This window comes from Lichenostomus cassidix, chromosome 28 (assembly GCF_008360975.1).
Source record: "Lichenostomus cassidix isolate B80296 chromosome 28, HeHo_3.0, whole genome shotgun sequence".
NCBI lineage: Eukaryota > Metazoa > Chordata > Aves > Passeriformes > Meliphagidae > Lichenostomus > Lichenostomus cassidix.
The window spans coordinates 2,865,528-2,884,786 of NC_139508.1; the positions used below are offsets into that span (position 1 = coordinate 2,865,528).

At 54.3% G+C, this 19,259-nt stretch overlaps 3 protein-coding genes and 2 non-coding genes across 8 annotated transcripts; 2 read left to right on the plus strand and 3 right to left on the minus strand.

Moving 5' to 3' along the window:
• Positions 1–1,285: 1,285 nt before the first annotated feature.
• GAMT (guanidinoacetate N-methyltransferase) lies at positions 1,286–3,877 on the plus strand. The gene is made up of 6 exons (XM_085040630.1): positions 1,286–1,471; positions 1,954–2,099; positions 2,186–2,249; positions 2,660–2,727; positions 2,893–3,003; positions 3,164–3,877. The coding sequence occupies exons 1-6, from the start codon at positions 1,288–1,290 to the stop codon at positions 3,302–3,304; spliced, it is 714 nt and encodes a 237-aa protein (XP_084896756.1). The 5' UTR covers positions 1,286–1,287; the 3' UTR covers positions 3,305–3,877.
• Positions 3,878–4,318: 441 nt separating this feature from the next.
• On the minus strand, positions 4,319–7,839 carry NDUFS7 (NADH:ubiquinone oxidoreductase core subunit S7). 2 transcript variants are annotated; one of them, XM_085040613.1, is made up of 8 exons: positions 7,714–7,839; positions 7,459–7,495; positions 7,081–7,149; positions 6,607–6,721; positions 5,816–5,995; positions 5,696–5,742; positions 4,924–5,012; positions 4,319–4,515 (listed from the first exon to the last, which is right to left on the minus strand). In XM_085040613.1, exons 1-8 carry the CDS (start codon positions 7,727–7,729, stop codon positions 4,418–4,420), a joined length of 651 nt encoding a protein of 216 aa, XP_084896739.1. In that variant the 5' UTR covers positions 7,730–7,839; the 3' UTR covers positions 4,319–4,417. The 2 variants fall into 2 exon arrangements, with proteins under 2 accessions (XP_084896739.1, XP_084896738.1); XM_085040612.1 differs by having other exon boundaries at positions 7,081–7,166; positions 7,458–7,495.
• A 155-nt stretch (positions 7,840–7,994) lies between these two features.
• TRNAN-GUU (transfer RNA asparagine (anticodon GUU)) lies at positions 7,995–8,068 on the minus strand. Its single transcript has one exon. It is a non-coding gene; the product is annotated as a tRNA-Asn (tRNA).
• Positions 8,069–8,292: 224 nt separating this feature from the next.
• On the plus strand, positions 8,293–8,365 carry TRNAF-GAA (transfer RNA phenylalanine (anticodon GAA)). Its single transcript has one exon. It is a non-coding gene; the product is annotated as a tRNA-Phe (tRNA).
• Positions 8,366–8,865: 500 nt separating this feature from the next.
• Positions 8,866–18,890, minus strand: PWWP3A (PWWP domain containing 3A, DNA repair factor). Of its 3 annotated transcripts, XM_085040600.1 has the most exons (15): positions 18,790–18,890; positions 18,166–18,208; positions 17,437–17,532; positions 16,810–16,901; positions 16,492–16,562; positions 15,068–16,039; positions 14,447–14,560; positions 13,997–14,067; positions 13,480–13,556; positions 12,939–12,999; positions 12,622–12,697; positions 12,286–12,336; positions 11,450–11,880; positions 10,706–10,794; positions 8,866–10,473 (listed from the first exon to the last, which is right to left on the minus strand). In XM_085040600.1, exons 3-15 carry the CDS (start codon positions 17,491–17,493, stop codon positions 10,398–10,400), a joined length of 2,238 nt encoding a protein of 745 aa, XP_084896726.1. In that variant the 5' UTR covers positions 17,494–17,532; positions 18,166–18,208; positions 18,790–18,890; the 3' UTR covers positions 8,866–10,397. The 3 variants fall into 3 exon arrangements, with proteins under 3 accessions (XP_084896726.1, XP_084896725.1, XP_084896727.1); XM_085040599.1 differs by lacking the exon at positions 18,790–18,890 and having other exon boundaries at positions 18,166–18,303; XM_085040601.1 differs by lacking the exons at positions 12,286–12,336; positions 18,790–18,890 and having other exon boundaries at positions 18,166–18,303.
• Between the last annotated feature and the right edge of the window lie 369 nt (positions 18,891–19,259).

Below are 19,259 nucleotides of genomic sequence, written 5' to 3' on the forward strand. Positions count from 1 at the left end.
CTATCGCCCACCCCTGGGGTCCCACTGCCCACTGCAAGGGTCCTATCGCCCATCGCTGGGGTCCTATCGCCCACCCCTGGGGGTCCTATCGCCCACCCCTGGGGTCCTATCGCCCTCCCCTGGGGTCCTATCGCCCATCCCCAGGGTCCCACTGCCCACCCCTGGGGTCCTATCGCCCATCCCCAGGGTCCCACTGCCCACTCCTAGGGTCCCACTGCCCATCCCCGGAGGTCCTATCGCCCACCCCTGGGGTCCTATCGCCCACCCCCGGGGGTCCTATCGCCCACCCGTGGGGTCCTATCGCCCACCCCTGAGGGTCCCACTGCCCACTCCTAGGGTCCTATCGCCCATCTCCGGAGTCCCACTGCCCACTGCAAGGGTCCTATCGCCCATCCCCGGGGTCCCACTGCCCACTCCTAGGGTCCCACTGCCCACCCGTGCGGCCCGCCGGGTCCTACTGCCCATCCCCGGGAGCCTATCGCCCACCCCCGGGGTCTGCGGGGTCCGACCGCCCACCCTCAGGGACTTACCATCCACCCCCGGGATCCCACTGCCCACCCGTGGGGTCCGCAGGGTCCTACCGTTTATCCGCGGGGCTCCACTGCCCACCTGCGAGGTCCCGTTGCCCACCTGCAGGGTCCCCACCAGGCTCAGCACCCCCGCAGCCCCCCGGGACCCTCCCTGCGGCCCTTACGGTGCAGCCCGGCTGTGCTCTAGGCGTGTGGGGCATTGCTGTCACACAGCGCTGTGCATGGCCCGGGTGTGCTGTGCAGTGGGTCTGGCACCGTGCGTGGTCCTGCTGCAGGGGACAGTGTGACACAGGGCTGTGCGTGGCCTAGAGTGTGGCACAGCCCCATGTGCAGTCCCGGAGAGTGACACACAGTGTGGGACAGAGTGGGACACAGCACCACGCACAGGGAAAACCCCTTCCTCCATGTGTCCCCCATCCCCATCCAGCCCGGAGTGCTGGTCATTCCCACTCCCCCCACGCACAGACAGTGCCACCGGGAGCAGAGACACCCTCTGCACCCCCAGAACACCCCAGTGACCCCAGGCCATGTGTGACCACTCAGGCCTGGCAGCCCAGGCCTGCCCCGTGGTGCCCTGTTCCCGATAAGGGCTCCCAATCCCGATAAGGGCTCCCAATCCCTGGAGGGGCCCCAGCCGGCTGTGCACACTCAGCACTTTCCAGCTGGACTATTTAAAGCCGGCCAAGAGCCCAGTGGCCCTTTCTTTCCCTCCCCTGGCACGTCTCAGCCTGTCCAGCTGGACTTTCCTCCTGCAGCCATGAGCTCTGGAGCAGCAGCAGGGCCGATCTTCGCCGAGGGAGAGGACTGCAGGGCAGCCTGGAGGGAAGCCACGGCTGGCTACGATGAGCCCGATGCCCACCTGGAGATCCTGGGCAAGCCGGTGATGGAGCGCTGGGAGACTCCCTACATGCACTCGCTGGCCACCGTGGCCGCGTCGAAGGGTAACGGGGACCCTGTGGGCTCGGGGATGTGCCAGGGGTGCAGCTTCCCCAGCTCATATGGGGGGAGTTGTGCAGGGGGACCCTGCTTCATGTGTCCCTCAATCAGTGACAGGGGCTCTTGTGTCAGGGTGACACATTCCTGAAAGGGGATGGGGTCGTGGGGAGGGGTGCAGCCACTGTCTGTTCAGGACCTGCCATTTTTGGGGCTGTTTCCCTGGCACAGGGAGGGTTTAGCAGTGCCTCTGAGGGACCGCTGGGATCACCTGGGTGGGTTTTGTGAGGGCATAGGGCTGCTGTGGGGGGTGGCAGGTGACAGGGACATGGGGCTGCTTCCAGCTTCTTCCCCCAGTGCCGGCAGTGCCACGTGCTTCCAACCCGCACAGAAAAAACCCAAACTGGGGAAAGAATGGGTCAGAATTCGGGGCTGGAGTGCTTTGAGGTGGACAAAACCCAGAGCTGTGTGTGCTGGGTTCCACCTGCAGGCGGCCGTGTGCTCGAGGTGGGATTCGGGATGGCCATCGCTGCCTCCAAGGTGCAGGAATTCGACATCGAGGAGCACTGGATCATCGAGTGCAACGAGGGCGTTTTCCGGCGCCTGGAGCAGTGGGCTAAGGCACAGCCACACAAGGTCAGGGCCAGGGTGGGCTGTGCCGGGGCTGGGGGTGTCTGTGACCTCTGTGACCCCTCAGCTCACCCCTCTGCCCCCATGCACAGGTGGTGCCCCTGAAGGGGCTGTGGGAGGACGTGGTGCCAACGCTGCCTGACGGGCACTTCAGTGGTGAGACACCAACAGCGGGACAGGGAGGGGATGGGGTGGGGTCACCATGGCAGAGGGGGGTACAGCAGAGCCCAGGGCATCCCAGGACATCCCTGAACCATGGAAAGGGGGAGCAATTTGACCAGGGTGCAGGTGGAGCCCACATCCTCCAATGGGGATAGGGACAGGGCACAGCTGGTGTCTCTGGGATCCTTGTCCTGGGGGGTGGATCCTTGTCCTGGGGGGTGAATCCTTGTCCTGAGGGATGGATCCTTTATCCTGGGGAGCAGCACATCACTGCCCTCCAGGGGTCAGAGACATGGGGGCAAATTGAAATAGGGATTTCAGGCCATGAAGGGGGATTTTCCTGGGATACATGAGCCCCTCAGGGTCTGTCCCAGCTAACTAACAGCCCCCCGTGTTCCCGGCAGGGATCCTGTATGACACCTACCCACTGTCAGAGGACACCTGGCACACACATCAGTTCAACTTCATCAAGGTAACACCTCGGGGAGGAGCTGGAGCTTGGAGGGGGTGTTGGGGCCCGGAGCTGGGCAGGGGGAGCTGGGCAGGGGGAGCTGAGCAGGGGGAGACGGGCAGGGGGAGCTGGGCAGGGGGAGCTGGGCAGGGGGAGCTGACCCGGCTCCCTGCATTCCCGGGACAGGGCCACGCCTTCCGCCTGCTGCGGCCCGGAGGAGTCCTCACCTACTGCAACCTGACCTCGTGGGGGGAGCTGCTCAAGACCAGCTACAGCGACATCGAGAAGATGTTTGAGGTGAGTTTTTTCCCTCCACAAAGCCCCTGCTCGGCACTGTGGGATGGGATGAGCACTCTGTGGGTTGGAAAGGACCCAGGTGGGGTCGCTGCCTGCAGCTGCTGGTGCTGTCCCCTGTCCCCTTTCACACCTGGATGTTCCCACCCCTCCTCTCCCGCAGGAGACCCAGGTGGGGCCGCTGGTGCAGGCAGGGTTCAGGAGGGAGAACATCAGCACGAGGGTGATGGAGCTGCAGCCGCCCCGCGAGTGCCGCTACTACTCCCACCCCAGGATGATCACCCCCACTGTCCTCAAACACTGATGGGCAAAGCAGGGGCTGGGCATGGGAGGAGGAAAAAAGCTCTGATCTCCTTTCGTGGCCCCAAGAGAGAGAGATGGAAGCTGATTCATCCGGAGATGGGTGGAGGATTGGGATGGAAGTGCTGGATTCCAGAGGGGAGAAAGGACAGGAAACTCCCTGCCCCAGGAGCCCCCTGCTCTGGAGGGGTCCTGTGGGCTCTGTGGAAGAAGATCCCACCCTGCTCTGTGCCTTCAAGACTTGAAATTCTCAATTAAGCTGGAATTTCAGACTGTGGTTTGGAGCCTTCGGTCAAAGGGGTTCCACAACCAGCCGTTTCCTCTAAAAACAGCATCATTTTGAGGAATCACAGGGTGGTTTCCCACAAGAGCCAAATAATCCAAACCAGGTGGGAGAAATGGGGCAGTCTGAGGCATTTCAGCTTTTCCTGAAGCAACTCCACAGGGAATTTTCCCAAAACCTCTGGCCAAACCCCACAGCAGCAAATCCTGACCCCAACACCCCCTCACAGCTCAATAAATGTTTCCTCTCTCCCCGGAAGGGACAAAGTCCATTAAAAGGAATTAAATACCCAAACTGCTGCTCCCGAGTGATTTATTTGTCTTTCCAAAGTGTGTTTGTCCCTCAGGCATGACCATTCCTCATCCCAGACTCCTGGATGCAACCAGGACAGGCTGCTTTATCTCTACCCTGCTAAAGGAGCTCTACATTCAGTTTTACTAATCGCATTCTGATTTTAAGCATCAATATTTTACTAGTTACAGAGACAGCATTAATTTCTGGCCCCTGTCCACACAATAAATATTACAGATTTATTAGACCCTGTGTAAGAATTATCAATAAGGTGCAGGTGGTGAGTAAGGGATGAGCTCAGGGAGGGCTCAGGGATCACCTGGACATGTGTTGGTCTCAAAACTTCCCAACAAAGCTATAAAAAACCAGTTCTGGCATGGCCTTTATATCACAATTTTTCCAACCCCTCAGATCAGAGGGGTTTATTAAAGACAGAAAAGCACCTAGACCAGGTAGAGTTTTATTGGAAGGCGCGTGAGGACCCGGATTTGTGCGTAAATGTGAGCAGTGCCCGGGGGCAGTGAGTGGGGACATAAATAAAGGCTATTTCCTGTACCAGATCTGCATCCTCCTCTCCCGCTTGATTTTCCTCTGGAGCTGCAGGATCCCATAGAGCAAAGCCTCAGCTGTGGGTGGGCAACCTGAGAGGGGGGAGAAGGGAAGAAGGGAGGAAGAAGGAAGATCACAGGGCTGGGACATGCAGGGAGCTGGAACGAGCAGAAATGCCAACCCCAGGATTTATCCCAAAGCTTACTTCCCTCTGGCTTTGTGGCAGGAGTGTAAAGAAACTAAATTAGCGGTGTTTATCAAGAATATCTTTATCAAACACAGGAATTCTTTGATTTCAGACCAGGAGTATCCAAACCCACCTCCCACACCACTGCTGATGCCACCACTGGTACAACATTCCCCACCCCACAATCCCTGCAGCTGCTGCAGCTTCCCCACCACTGAAACAGGAAAACCTTTCAAACCTATACCAAATTCTGCCCAAACTGAGGGAATTTCCCTCTCCCTGCCCTGCTCCCAGGTGGAGCTGCCCCGTGTACCTGGCACGTAGATGTCCACGGGCACGATGCGGTCGCAGCCCCTCACCACAGAGTAGGAGTAGTGGTAGTAGCCCCCGCCATTGGCACAGCTGCAGGACAGGGACAGGGACAGTGTCAACTCAGGAGGGTGAGCAGGGCACCAAGGGAAGGTGGCCCTGGGTAGGTGGGCACTGCCAGCACCAGGGGTCACCAGCAGAGCTCACAGGGAGTGACTCGCAGGTGACACCATGGTCCTTCAGCCCCATCACGAGCCCTGCCTGGCACGTTTTTAGCTGAATCCAACCCAGCTGAACTGTTCCCATCACCCTCACAAAGCAGATTTCACAGCCCTTCCTCTCTGCTACAAAACCTTTTGTTTTGCCTCAGAGCTTTTCCAAAATCTGTCCTGTTCCAGCCTGGACTGGCCATCCTTGGCCTCAGTGGGGGGAAGGAGCAAGTTGTGAGAATCACAGAATCATTTGGGTTGGAAAAGACTCCTGAGACCAGGGAATCCAACCAAGGCCCCCTCATGGAGCAGATTCCAACCGAGTCCCCCCATGGAGCAGATCCACACTGCACAGCAGAAGCATTTTGAAAGCCAAAAGCAAACTCTGAGATTCTGGACATACACAAGTCCCTGGACTCTGGCAGCTGCAAACCCCCTGGGAGCATTCCCACAAATCATTCCCAGAAGGAGCCTTTCTGCTCTGCTCTACAAAGCCTCATAAAGAACTTGGAAACACAAACAAGCACAGAACTCCTCCCAAGGCACCGAGGACATCCCAGCACTCACCTCCCCATCGACACCACGTAACGAGGCTCCGGCATCTGGTCATAGACCTGCAGAACAGGGATATTTGGGATGATTCCCACCTCACCCCGCTGTGCCCCAGGTCCCCACTGTCCCCAGTACCTTGCGCAGCGCCGGGGCCATTTTGTTGGTCAGGGTCCCTGCCACGATCATGACGTCAGCCTGGCGGGGGCTGGCCCGGAACACGACCCCAAAACGATCCATGTCGTAGCGAGGGGCTGCCATGTGCATCATCTCCACGGCACAGCAGGCCAGCCCGAAGGTCATGGGCCACAGGGAGCTCTGTGGGGACACAGGGGACAGGCAGGAGCTCAGGGACAGCGTGGTGACTCACGGGGTAAGAGGCCATCAGGGGGAAAGGGAAAGCTCAAGGGGTGGGGAGCAAAACCCACAGTTCTGGGGAAGGGGATACAGGGAGAGCTGGATGTGGCCAGAGCTGCTCCTCTGTGCCTCTGACACTGCTAAAGCCACCTCAGAGCCACACAGGGACAGCAGAGAAGGGACAGCTCAGGGCCTGGAGAAGGGACAGCTCAGGGACAGTGGAGAAGGGACAGCGGTGATGGAAGAAGGGACAGCCCAGCTGAGGCAGAGCACAGCAAACCCAGAGCACTGTCACTCGTGTCACCTTCCCTACAAGCAGAGCAGCTGCTTGCAGCAGGGACAACTCCAGAAAGTGCCTTTTGCTGGTGCCCAAAGGGCAGTCCAGACTCCCCACACACCCTCAGCACCTTCAGCCTCTCTCCTGCTGTGTCACTAGACCCCAAATGTCACCCTCTGGCCACAGAACTCGGCCACGGGAGCTCTGAGCCTATTTTTATCCCGAGCAGGAGGTGCCTCTGATGTGTCTCCCTCTGTCCCTGGATCCCAGGGGAGCACGGTGGCTCTGGACTCACCCGCCGTGCCCAGTTGACCAGGTCATCGAGCTTGGCGATGACATACTCGCCACGGCTGCTGGGGACATAGGATTTCCTTGGGACAACAGCAGAGCTCTTCTGGAGCTGGGCAGAGCTGGAAGGAACAGCACAGGGCAATCACTCTCCAGTTATTTCCCTGCAGAATCAGTCTTTATCCCGAGGGGCTGTGATTCCCTGAGGAAGGACAATCCCTCTCTGCTGCCACTGGGTTTGTAGGGGAGGATTGTCCCCAGTGTGGGTTTGGTGCTCAGGCAGAGCCCCTTGGATGTACCCCAACTACAAAGGGACCCCAGCTGCTCATCCCCAGGGCTCACAGAGCTGGAATTCCAGGATTCTATGGTCAACTCCCTGGATTTTAACAGGACACGCCTGACAGGAGGTGTCACTGGGACCCAAACCCGCGGGAATGGTGACACAACCTGCGTTCCCTGTCCCCAGGGCAGGAGCTGTTACCTGTCAGCATGATCAGCCACCGGCATCTGATGGAGCAGCTGAGCGTGCACGGGACTCACCGCACCGGGCCTGGGGGACAGAAAGACCCCGCAACAGGTGACAAGGTGACTCAGCCGCCGCCACGGACTAGAGCCCTCCCAGGAGAGCAAAACGGGGCAGTGAGTCCTCCGCAAAACCCAGACACGGAGGAGAACCCCACTGATCCCCCAGCCCACCCCACAGCTCGGGGAGCCGCTCAGCCGCGGCTCTGGGGTCACCTCATCCCGTCACCCCCAGCCCCGGGGTCAGAGCTGTCACCACCCCAGAGCTGTCACCACCCCGGTGACCCCTCCAGCCCCGCTGTCCCACCGCCCCAGCCCCCCCAGCCCCGGCGCTCACCGCCAGCCCAGCACACCGTGCGCGGGGAGCCGGAGACCTGCAAGAGAGGACGGGAGAGCTCAGCCCGGCCGGGAGCACGGGAACGGCCCGGTGTCCCCTCAGGGCTCCCTGCCGGTCAGTCACTGCGCGGAAGGCAGTTTGTCCCGGTCCCCGAACAGGTCCCTGTCCCCGTCTGGTCCCTGTCCCCGTGCCGTCCCTCTCTCCATCCCGCCCCTGGCCCGTTCCCAGCCCCGTTCCCGTTCCCGGCCCGCTCACGGCCCAGCGCCGCCATCTCTCCGCAGCCCTTCACGCAACCTCTGGGCGCGGTGCACCCGCTAAAGGGCCCGGCGCGGCACCGCCTCAGCGCTCCGGCGGGAAACGCGGTCCTGCCGCCGAGTTCCGGAGGAATCCACCGGCCCCGCCCCGGCCTGCGGCAAAACCGTCCCCGCCGGGCGGAACCTGCCCCGGGGCCATCCCGGGACTGCCGCGGGATCGCGGCCGAACCGTCCCGTTCCGGGCCTGCGGAGCCGCGGCCGCGCAGGAAAATAAGGAGCGACCGTCCCTGGGTGGGCTCGAACCACCAACCTTTCGGTTAACAGCCGAACGCGCTAACCGATTGCGCCACAGAGACCGCGCTGCGCCTTTTCCTCCCGGTCCCCCTGTCCCGCCTGTCGTGTGTCGCGCCCATCCCCGTGTCGCGCCTGTCCCGTGTCGGTGTGCCCGTGTCCCGTATCCCGCCCCGTGTCGCGTGTCCCCGCGCGTTCCCCAGTGTCCCTCCACGTGTTCCCCGTGTCCCCCCAGCCGGCGCGGCGCCACGGGCGGTGACGGGCGGGGGGGGCGGAGCGCGGTCGTGCAGCCGAAATAGCTCAGTTGGGAGAGCGTTAGACTGAAGATCTAAAGGTCCCTGGTTCGATCCCGGGTTTCGGCAGAAGCTTTTTTTCCTGCGGGGACTGGGGTTGCATAAATGCTGTTTTCAGCCCAAAACACCCCGCGACACCGGGAATCGTCATCCCAGACTCTGTGCCTGATCATTTTAATATCCTGTAAACACACACACAAAGGCAGGGAGGTATGAAGCAGATTGGGATGCAACACTGGATTAATTATAAATATTATTAAATTCAAATATTAAAGTATGAATTAATGATAAATTAGTGGTTGAACAGAGTGTTGAGGACGAAGCTGAGGGACTATGGATTAATTAACAATGGACAATCCCCAAGCAGATATGGTGTGTGCCAGCCCGTTTTAAATAATGTACATTTATTTTCCAGTGATTAATAATGTGAAACTGAGACACCGAGACAGGATATTACAAGTTTATCTGATGTATAAAAATAATTTTCACCTGCTTTAAAACCAGCATGGAAGCACCTACCCGAGCACCACCCACCAGAGATGAAAATAATTAAACAAAAGCAGCAAATCTTTGATGATTCACTTCATCCCACTTTATTAAGTCCACATGATGTGTACATGGTGAGGCCGAGGCTGGTGTCCAGTACCAGTGAGTGACCTTTGGGCAGCACTGAACAGGGTGGTACAAAGTCAGGATTAGCCCTGGAAGTGTTCAAGGCCAGGCTGGACAGGGCTTGGAGCAACCTGGGATAGGGGAAGGTGTCTCTGCCCCTGGATGGAGTTTAAGGTCCCTAAAAACCCAAACCATCCCAGGATTCCACAGCTGCAGTGAAGGTGAGGTGAGGTGGTTGTGCTTCTGTGCAGTGGTGGAGAAAATCTGTACAGCACTTGAGGAATTTAGATTGAGAGTGGAATTTGGGGTAATGTAAAGGAAGGGGAAGTTGATTCCCCATCCTCAAATTGCCTCAGAGCACCAGGAGCAGGGACAGGAAATTCCTCCCCAACTTCTCACTGCCAAAGGGAAAGTGCCACTCACAGCTCTGAGTTAACTCCACCATTAATTTTTTATACTGTCCCATAAAACTCATTATCCCTCCTCACAAGTTTTAATAAAACCTTCACTTCCTGGTCTGTTCCTATAATTGAGGTACTTGAGATAACAGGAATGAGGATTCCATGGTGAAACTCATTAGAGAGCACAGAGCAATTAAAAGTGTAATTAAAATATATTCAGATAATTACTACAGCCATGATAGACATCTGGATCCCAATTTAAACTTCTTCATTTCAAATCATCTTGGGTTTTACTGGACAAGCAAGGAGATCACATTTCATTATCATAGAGAAACCCTAATCAGGGGGTTTTATGTATCATTTATCATTATTCATCATTAATTAGTTCTTGGTGACACTGCTTCCATGTGCTGCAGCTGCAGCAAAGGTGGGCAGGGAGCTGGGCAGGATTAAATTGGGAATTTAGATGAGAAAGAGACAATTAAATTCACAGCCTCAAAAGAGGCAATAAACCAGCATTCCTGTGATTCACCGTTATAGGAAAAGAGAATGCTTTTGTTTTTAAGCACCTGAATTCCCTCCCCATGGAATTTTCCTTGTCATACCAAAACAAAAACCCAAAGCCTTGTGATCCAGGGTGCAGCTCAGGGCACCAATCTGTTTTCCCCCACTTGGCGACATGCGAAGCAGGAAGAGTGAACCCCTGGGAGTGTTTCCTGCCAGGAACCCCCTGGTTTTCCCAGGAGCAGCGAGGCCAGCAGGCCACAAAACCAGGGCAAGAGCCCTTCCTGGCTGAAAGAATCCACGTGGAATTTGGTGTAGCAGCAGGGAAGCTCTGCACAGCACTGGGGGTCTCTGCCAGCCCCCCAGGAGGGCACTGATGGATGAGGATCTGGCAGATCCGAAACATCGCAGGCGACTGAACACGGTTGAGGCCACGAGAAGCAGCAAGAGCTGAGACCCAGCTGGGTCCCACCTGGGAGCAGAATATTTGGGGATATACACACAGACTTTACAAAGAATGCCACACTGTATACAAAACACCACTGGTTATTTACACCTGGCCCCGGGGCAGCCCCGGCTGCTCCTCAGCTCTCCGCAGGCTCCGGCTCCGTCTTGAGCTTTTTGCTTCCCAGGACTTGCTCATCAAATAACTCCCTCTCTCTGGAAAGAAAAGAATTTCATTTGTTTAAATAATAAATTTTAAAAAAATATTATTTTCCAGATTAGATAACCTGCACTTTTTTTTTTTAACTTAGCCAAAACATTTTTAATGTTTAATCCTTTGTCCCTCACAAGAGGGAGGACACTGAGCTCTCCTGCCCTTACCTCAAACCTTTTCTGTACCAACAGTAAAGGAGTAAAAAACCTTGGAAAATACTGAAAACAAAGCTACCTTTTGCTGACAGGTGGTCCTTTAATGTATTTCTCTTCTGCCTTCTCATAATCGATGTCATCCACGGCAGCAATGGCACAGATGATGGCCTAGAAAAGCATTGAATAAATGACAATAATAATCAATAAACAAAACTAAACCACAGCCAGGGATTTGAAATTGCCTCAGCTGAGCAAGTTTTGAGAAAAGGGTCCCTGAATCACTTGGAAAACTTGGATGATACTGCTTGTTGTGTGCCCAAAATTCTTAAATAAATAATATAAACTTGCTCTGTATCATCCCCAGGGGAGTGTTTTTATCCTCGGATTAAAATATTCTTCACAGTAATTTTGTTTCTACATGAGTTAACATTCTCCTGGGAAAATTCCTGGGAAGGATACAAGTTAACTACAACAATTGTCAAAACAGCCAACACAGCACCCCCCACCTGGACACTCACAAAGGATGAGAATTTGCCAAATTAAAATAAAAACCCCAAAACAAAGCTTTGAAGCATTTCAGAAGTAATTAAAACACATCAGGAAACGATCAGTCTGCCTTTAAAAACAACAAACTACCTAAAGCTTCTCTTTTCTGTGCTTAAAAATCAGCATTTCAGTGACTCAGGCTGTGGGCAGGGGTGAATATTCCTGCCTGGCTCAGTTCTGGGAACTCTCCCCACGTCATTCCAAAGGAATAAACAACGATAATTAGTGTGATTTATCACTTCAGAGCTCATTTCCCCTCCATTTCACGCTCCCTCACCTCAGGTAAAAGCACATCTGAGATGAATCTGATGCCATCCCCCAGGATCTGGTGCAGGTTCTTGGTGTCCATCTCCCTGTACACCTCCTTCAGGTAGCCAACCACCAGGTCCAGCTGCTCCTCATCCTCCAGGTATGTCTCCACACAGGTCATGTAGCGGCTGGAATTCAGGAATTTCTTCAGCCAGCGGGATTGTTTCCCGCTTTTCAAGATGCCCAAGAGGTGTTCTTCAGCCCCTTTTGTCTTCACTATGAACTCCACCAGCTTCTTGTTCTCCCTGTCCCTGGCAGCTCTGGTCCTGTCAGGGAGGAGTTTCCTCGGGGGTTTTTGGGGGGAAGTGTCTGAGCAAGATTCTCCAGGACTTGGCTCCTCTGTGTTTGGGAATGCCATCTGGACCACACTCTGGTATCCCTCTTTCCTGACTGGGTAGCCTGAAAGAGAGACCACAGGCATTTATACTTAAATGTACAAAGAGTTTTCATGTCTGTATCGATAGAAAATAAGGAATTTTACTGCTGAGAGAAGCTTTTCTTCCTTCCCTACCAAAGAGTCACCACCAAAATCTTCATTTGCCTTAAAAAAAATATACAAATATTAGGGAGCTGACATGAAAACATAAGGAACTAATCACAACCCCAACTATTCTCTGATTCCATGACCTGATTGTCTTGAACCATCAGTATTTACTTTATTTCATTTAACCCTTAATTGCAATAATGTTGCAAATTTAACAGCAGCCCCTTTCTGGGTGTGGTGCCAAAGCCACTCGTGTGCAAATGTTGGAGCTACATTTACCCAGCCAAGAGAAAAATTCCAAAAGGGATGGATTCACTTACTGATATCAGCAGCAAAATACTCCAGGAAGGACCCAGTGAAAGAATGACAACCTAAAAACCCAAAACAGGGTCAGTGATCAGTTCCACTCAGCCCAGGAATCAAAACTGACAGTTTGGGGTTCCCTTTTCCTGGTGGATGTTGGGATGAGACCCCAAAGAAGCTGCCTCTGGATCCCTGGAAGTGTCCCAAGGCCAGGCTGGACAGAGCTTGGAGGAATCTGGGATAGTGGGAGGTGTCCCTGCCCATGGCAGGGTGGCACTGGATGGGATTTAAGTTCCTTCCCACCCAAACCATCCTGGAATTCCAGGATTCCATGGTCAGCTGCCCCCCCTTACCCACTCGGATCCGATAGTCCAGGATCAGCTGGAGGCACCACTCAATCTCCTTGGAATAGTTCTCCTTGGCTCTTTCCTGCAAAACAAGAGCCTCTTCTGACCCAAATCCAGCAGCTCTGGAAGAGTTTCAGCCCAGGACACCAAGCAGGGGACAGAAATGGTTCATGACAGGAAAACAACTCCTGCTATGGCTGTCACAGGGATGACAAGTGGCTTTGAAGGGGTCAAGCCCCATATTTCCCTCCCGGCCCCTTATATCCTGGATTTCCCACTGCATTTTCCCAACAGCTGCAGTTCCACATTTCTGGGATACTCACTATGAGCTCCTGCTTCTCCTCACAGTCAAAGTGCTTCAGGCTCTTCAGAGACACTGAGAAACTTTTAAAGAAACACAGTCAGGGGTGCATCTCAGCTGCCCCATTTCCCTGTTTATTTACTGCTTCCCCCTGAAAATTCCAATTCCCAAGGAATTAAGGAGCACAAGTTTTACCTTTTTTTTTTTTTGTTTCCAGATTAAGTTAAAACTATGGAATCTTTCAACAAGTGAGAAATACCTGCTTTGGAACAAAGCTACAGGCAGCCCAATGTTTCCAGAAAGCTCGGGCAGCACAAGTAAAACTTTGGCTGCATTCCAGGGATTTTTCTTTCGGTTTTGTTTTCAATTCCTCAGCCCTTACCACCGACTGGGAGCTGCCTCAACCTGCAGCATGACAAAGCACCTGCAAGCCTCATCTGACCCAGCCCCTCCCTCCCAAAACAACCTGGAGGGGACTGTCCTCACCCTGCACCAGGAAATGGGTGCAGGACATGGAATAACAGAGACTGGAAGTTCAGGATGGGATGAAAATCCACATTTACCCTTTTTTCTTCTTGTTCGTGGTGCCATCTATGAAGAGCACACAGGCCCTTTTGTGCTTCCTCTTCACTGCTTTCACCTGGAGAGAGGATAAATCCTCATTTAGCATCCTAAAATCCCAATCCAGGGATGTTTCTCACGGATGCCACCCAGTACAACCCACACTTAAATTTTTCCTATTAGTGCAACTTTATTACACAAATATGAAACATTCCAAGTGGAAGGAGCAACCAGTTACCCCAAGAGAGCATTTTTAGTGCACCAAGAGCATCCCCTTTCTTTTGCAAATTGGGAACAAAGTCTTGCTCCATGACAAAAGGATTGGGATAATCCTCTGCTCTAGTACAAACAGCTGAGAATTAACCACATTTTGTCTGTTTTTATCATAAATTTACTTCTGCAAATTTTGAAATGCTTCTGCTGGAAGCTCTTTAACATTTCCAGGAAGGGCAAAAGTCACTGCAGAGCTGGGAATTGCTCCTTATCAGCAGGATATGAGGAGGCAGGAGCTGCTCTTACCACCGCTGGCCAATACGGATATCGCCGCAGCTTGCACCACACCAACATCCCTTCCTCGAAGAATTTGGGCTCTGGCATGAAAAAGAAAGGAATTTTTTTCTCTAAAAATCAATAAAACAAGGCAGATGCTCCCCCTCTCTTCTCCTCCTCCAGGCTGTTTCTCCAGGAGGAACTCCAGGAGTTTTTCTCCAGTGCTTTTACGTGTTTCAACCACAGTGACCCCCAAATGCAGCACAGGGAGTTCTAAACTGAAACCCAGGAATTTCAATCCCAGGCCCTTGCCCAGTTTCATGGATTTGCATTTCATTCTGCATCAAAAAGCCTTTCTGATGGACTCAGGAACTGCATTTTATCCCAAGCCTGGACACAGCTGGATTCCCTTCTGGAATCCCCATGGATTGCAGGCAAACTGGAGCTCACAGAGGGGGAAGAGCCTCAGCCATGTCTCACCTCGGTGGGACAGAACACGTGGAAAATATTCCTCCTCTTCATCTGCCAGAGGTGAGAGGGGAGGGAAGCTCTCTGAGGAAACTCTCCTTGAAGACATCCCAGAGGATTCCAGCCCTGCCAACAGCAGCAAAAACCCGGGATTAGGACAGGATCAGCTTTGGAGCAGGTGAGACACACCTGAGGGTAACCCTAGAAGGGATACAGGGTCTGTCCCACCTGCACACTCCCAATTAGTGAATTCTAATTCCCTGATCATGTGGATAAAAGAGGAAACAGGGCAGCAATACACCTGGCTGGTTTCAGGACTCTGCACCTGCTCATTTAAAAACATCTAATCGCTTTTCAGAGAGCAGCAAGGGAAAATAAGTGTTAACTCAAAGGGCAGGAGTACACCTTTCCATGGAAAACCCCAATGAATTCCAGACAACCCAAACACCACCCAAGCCTTTCCCCAGCACTGAAGGGATCAGCATTTCTCCTTTTCCAGAATTGAAACCAGAAGGAATTTAATCAGCAACTTGAGAGCCACTTCCCAAAAAGCAAAGCAATATTCCAAGATGAGTAACAGTGCTCAGTGCCCATGTGGGATGAAGATTTCCCTTCCCCAAGGGATTTGCCCACCTTCATCCTCCTCAGAGTCAGGGGCTTTACTCCCAGCCAGGTGTGAGGGATCCTGGTTTTCCTCCTCTTGAGGCTGAGGGAAAGCACCAGAAGGCCCAGGTGAGGATCCAGGGTGGCTCCTGCATTTCCTCTCTGTGCCTGAGGCCACACCTGCCCCATCCAGCTGTTTTCCACCCTCCGCCTCTCTCCTTCCATCCAGCTGCTTTGCCAAGCTTTCACTCTCACTGCTGATGCTTTTCTCCAACTCGTCTGAGGCACTTCCACAGGAGGAATCCAGCAATGCTCTCCCAGGCTGAGTTCCTGTCTTTCTGGGAGGTTCCTCGGTGACGGATTTTGAGGGGACAGGTGGAGAGCCATCCTCAGCAGCCAGCTGTGTTTGATCATCATCCCTACATCCTCTTTTCCTCCCTTGCTGACTTCTCCCTGCCTCTGCCTTCCGGGAGACTGCATTCACCATTTTGGGCTGGGCTTTTCCCTGTCTGGGTGATGATTTTGGTTCTGTTTTTTGGCAGTTCTGACCGCCAGGGGCTGGTGCCACACACGAGTCCCTGGCACCACACCTGGAAGGTTTTGCTGCAGCCCCACGTGCCCTGGCAGGGCTTGCTCCACTTCCATGCACTTTGGAAGGGCTTGTCCCACTTCCACGTGCTTTTCCACTCCCCTCTGGAGGCACAGAACCTCCCCGGCTCCGTGGTTTGGGATCATCCTTCAGCCCACAGTTATTTTTGGCGTTTCTTTTCCTCTTGACAACCTCAGGTTCCAACCTTTTGGAGCGAGAGCGCAACAAGGAGCTGCGTGAGGGGGCTGGTGGGGCAGATCCCACACTGTCCTCCGGGGGAAATTCGGAATTTGGTCCTTCTGCAGGTGGCATTTGACTGCCTAAGTCACTTTGATGGAGAATATCCAGAGCAATTTTAAGGGAACAGCGATATTGCAGCTCCTCCACGGCCTCACTCACGCTTTGCTTTTGCTCTGATGAAGAAGAATATTCAGTAAATGAAATTATCCTTATTATTCTATCATACATGAGATACATTATTGAAGAAATAATAAATGTTGCCCATTTTAAGGTGCACTTTTTAACACTTAAATCACCCACGATTCCCAAAGCAAAGGATAGAGACACACAGAGACCAAGCTGGAAGTGCCTCATTTTGAGGGAAACACACATTTCTTCACCACCCCTCCAACAAATCACCCCAGCGAAAAAAAAAAAAAAGATAATTTTTAACCAATTTTCCAACTTCATGGAAAAATGAGCCAGAAAATAAGTGAAGTGCAGAAGTTTTATCCCCCAGGCTGAATTTCTGTGGGTATTTTACCCTCAGAAAAGACACAAAGTAGCACATTTGGAGCTGAGTTTCAGAGGGTATTTTACACTCAAAAAAGACACAAAATAGCACTTTGAGCCCCTCCCTCCTCACCCAGGGTGGAGGCGATGGCCTTGATCCGCTCCTCTGTCAGGGGAACGGCGTTTGCAGAGCTCACACTGACCCTGGAACACAGCAAAGGTGACTGGAATCGGCACCCAAAAAACTCCCACAACCACAACTCTGCTCTCAGCTGGCAAAAAAACCCAAATATTCTCTCCCCCAGCCCGTCCTTGTTAGGGTTAAACACCTAAACTCCCGGCAGATCCGAGTTCCCATCTCACAGACACCTTCAGATAAAAGGATTCCTTTCTTCCTCTATTGTTTTGTTAACACCTGAGAATGCAAAAGACAGGAACAAGGATACTCAACTGCTTCTCCAAGCCGAGGATTTCAGCTTTAAATCCCATCTTTCTCGAGGTGGCAACAGGATCGCTGCCGGCAGCTCCAGGTTTGCACAAAACCTGTATTAAAAGTGAAAAATCTTCATTTAAAATCCTTGACCAACAGGTATGACAACAAAATATTTTTAGGAGAACGGCTTGATAGTCCTTGGGAGCAGCCTTAGGGTCACGGAATGATAAAATTCCAGGATGGATTGGGTGGGAAGGGACAGCTTCCACTATCCCAGGTTGCTCCAAGCCCCATCCAACCTGGCCTTGGACCCTTCCAGGGATGGGACAACCATAGCTTCTCTGGGAAACCCATCCCAGGGCTCCACCCCCCTCACAGGGAGGAATTTCTCCCCAGTATTCCACCCAACCCTTCCCTCTGGCAGTGGAAAGTTATTCCCCCCATCCCATCACTCCAAATTCCCTTATCACCTTATCCAAACTCCCTTTCCACCTTTCCTCTCAGCTCCTCCAGCACTGCAGGCATCTCCAGAGATCAGCTTTTTTTTCAAGTCCAGACATGTTTGCTGGGACCTCTCCCTTCCTTCCTGCTCCGTTTCACCCCTTCCCAAGCAACAGCCACCAACACTTCCTCATTCCTCGTTACCTTGGCCGGCCACAAACGCCTCTTCCATTTGCAGAGAACAAACTCTTGGTCAGTCATGGCTGAGCTTCAGCCGGAAAAGGGCAGTTCCAGAGCGTTCTGAGGAGGAAAAAAAGGGAATAAAGGAATCTCCCACCTTGCTCCATTTCTGTCTGTGTTTTTTAAAGGAAACATAGGATTTAATCGAACATATTATTGCAGCTGTTATGGTTTTACCTCCGGGATCACTGCAGTGGTATCACCCTGCAGCGTTCTCCAGATTTGTGTCTTAAATTCCATTTTTCTGCAGCTTGCCCAGGGAAGCTGTGGCTGCCCCATCCCTGGAAGTGTCCAAGGCCAGGCTGGACAGGCTTGGGGCAACCTGAGGTAGCAGAGGGTGGCCCTGGGGATGGGACTGGATGGGCTTTAAGGTCCTTCCAACCCAAACCATCCCAAGATTCAAGAATTCCATCATTCCAGGAGCAGAAATGAGTCTGAATGTGTTGGGCAAGGAAAACACTATCGGGGATTAAACAGTGCAGCCATGGGCCTGCCCAACCCACAGCTTCCTGCGACCAAATCCTAAAAACAGGGAACTACACCCTAAAAACATGCTGGATGGACCGACTTTCCCTACATATTTGATACCGATTTTCACCCATGATTCGCAGCAGAAACCTGAGCCGAGCGGCCTCAGAACCTCTCAAGGGTTTTAAAAAAGACATATAAGAGACAAGATCTTGCTGTACTTACACGGTCCAGGTGCTGGGATCCCCGGGGCTCCGGGATCGCGGCCCTGCGGCGGCGGGGGGAGCGAGGGGAGGACGAGGGGCCGTTAGTGCCGGTGAGGGACCCGGTGAGGCGGTGCGGGACCCCGTGAGGCGGTGTGGGGACAGTGGGGACAGCGGGGACAGCGGGGACAGCGGGCCCGAGCCCCACGTGAGGGGAGGGACAGCACCTTCCCACAAACCACCCCCGCTGAGGGGAGTGCCAGCCCCGGTGGCCCGCTCGGTGAGGGGAGGGACAGGCCTGCAAACCGGACACGGTGAGGGACGGGAGCCTTGCAGAGCCTCCTCTGTGAGGGACGGGACGGCCGAAGCCTCTCCCGTGAGGGACGGGAGCCGCTAAACCCGCCGGTGAGGGGAGCAACGGCACCCCAAAAGGCTCCCCTCACAGGGCACGCTGCCCCAAGCCCTCCCTGCTGAGGGGACCCCCAAACCGCGCCGTGAGGGGAGGGACGGGCCGCTCGCTTCGCCCAGTGAGAGGACGGACGGGACGCCCAGATCCACCCGCAGTGCCGGTAACGGCCCGCAGACCCTCGTGCCCCTCCCCGGTCCCCGTTGCGGGAGGAGGGGGAGGTGTGGGGAGCACCGTTACCGTGCGCGCTCCCGACAACACCGCCCCCCGCGCGCGCCGCCGCCGCCACCTTCACGGGAGGCTCCGCGCATGCGCCGCCCGCACCGCCCGGCCCCGCCCACTCCGGCCAATCAGCGGGCGCCGTCTGGCGCCCCGCCCACCCTGCCGCGGCCAAAACACACGGCTTAGCCAATCGGAGAGCTCGCTGGGCTTTTAGCCACGCCCACATCATCTTCTATTGGCGGGTCGGCATGAAGCCACGCCCATTCCGGCGGCGGGCAGGCGGGGGTGCGGCAAGGCAACCGTGTGGGTGACGTCATTGTCACCGATGGTGACGTCATTTAACGGGTTGGGTGGGACGGAGCGCAAAGCCCATCCAGTGCCACCTCTGCCATGGGCAGGGACACCTTCCGCAGGGCAGGGGACAATAGGGACACCCGGACCACCCGCGGGATATCGCTCACCCCCGCAGGGTCAACCCAAGGTGCTTC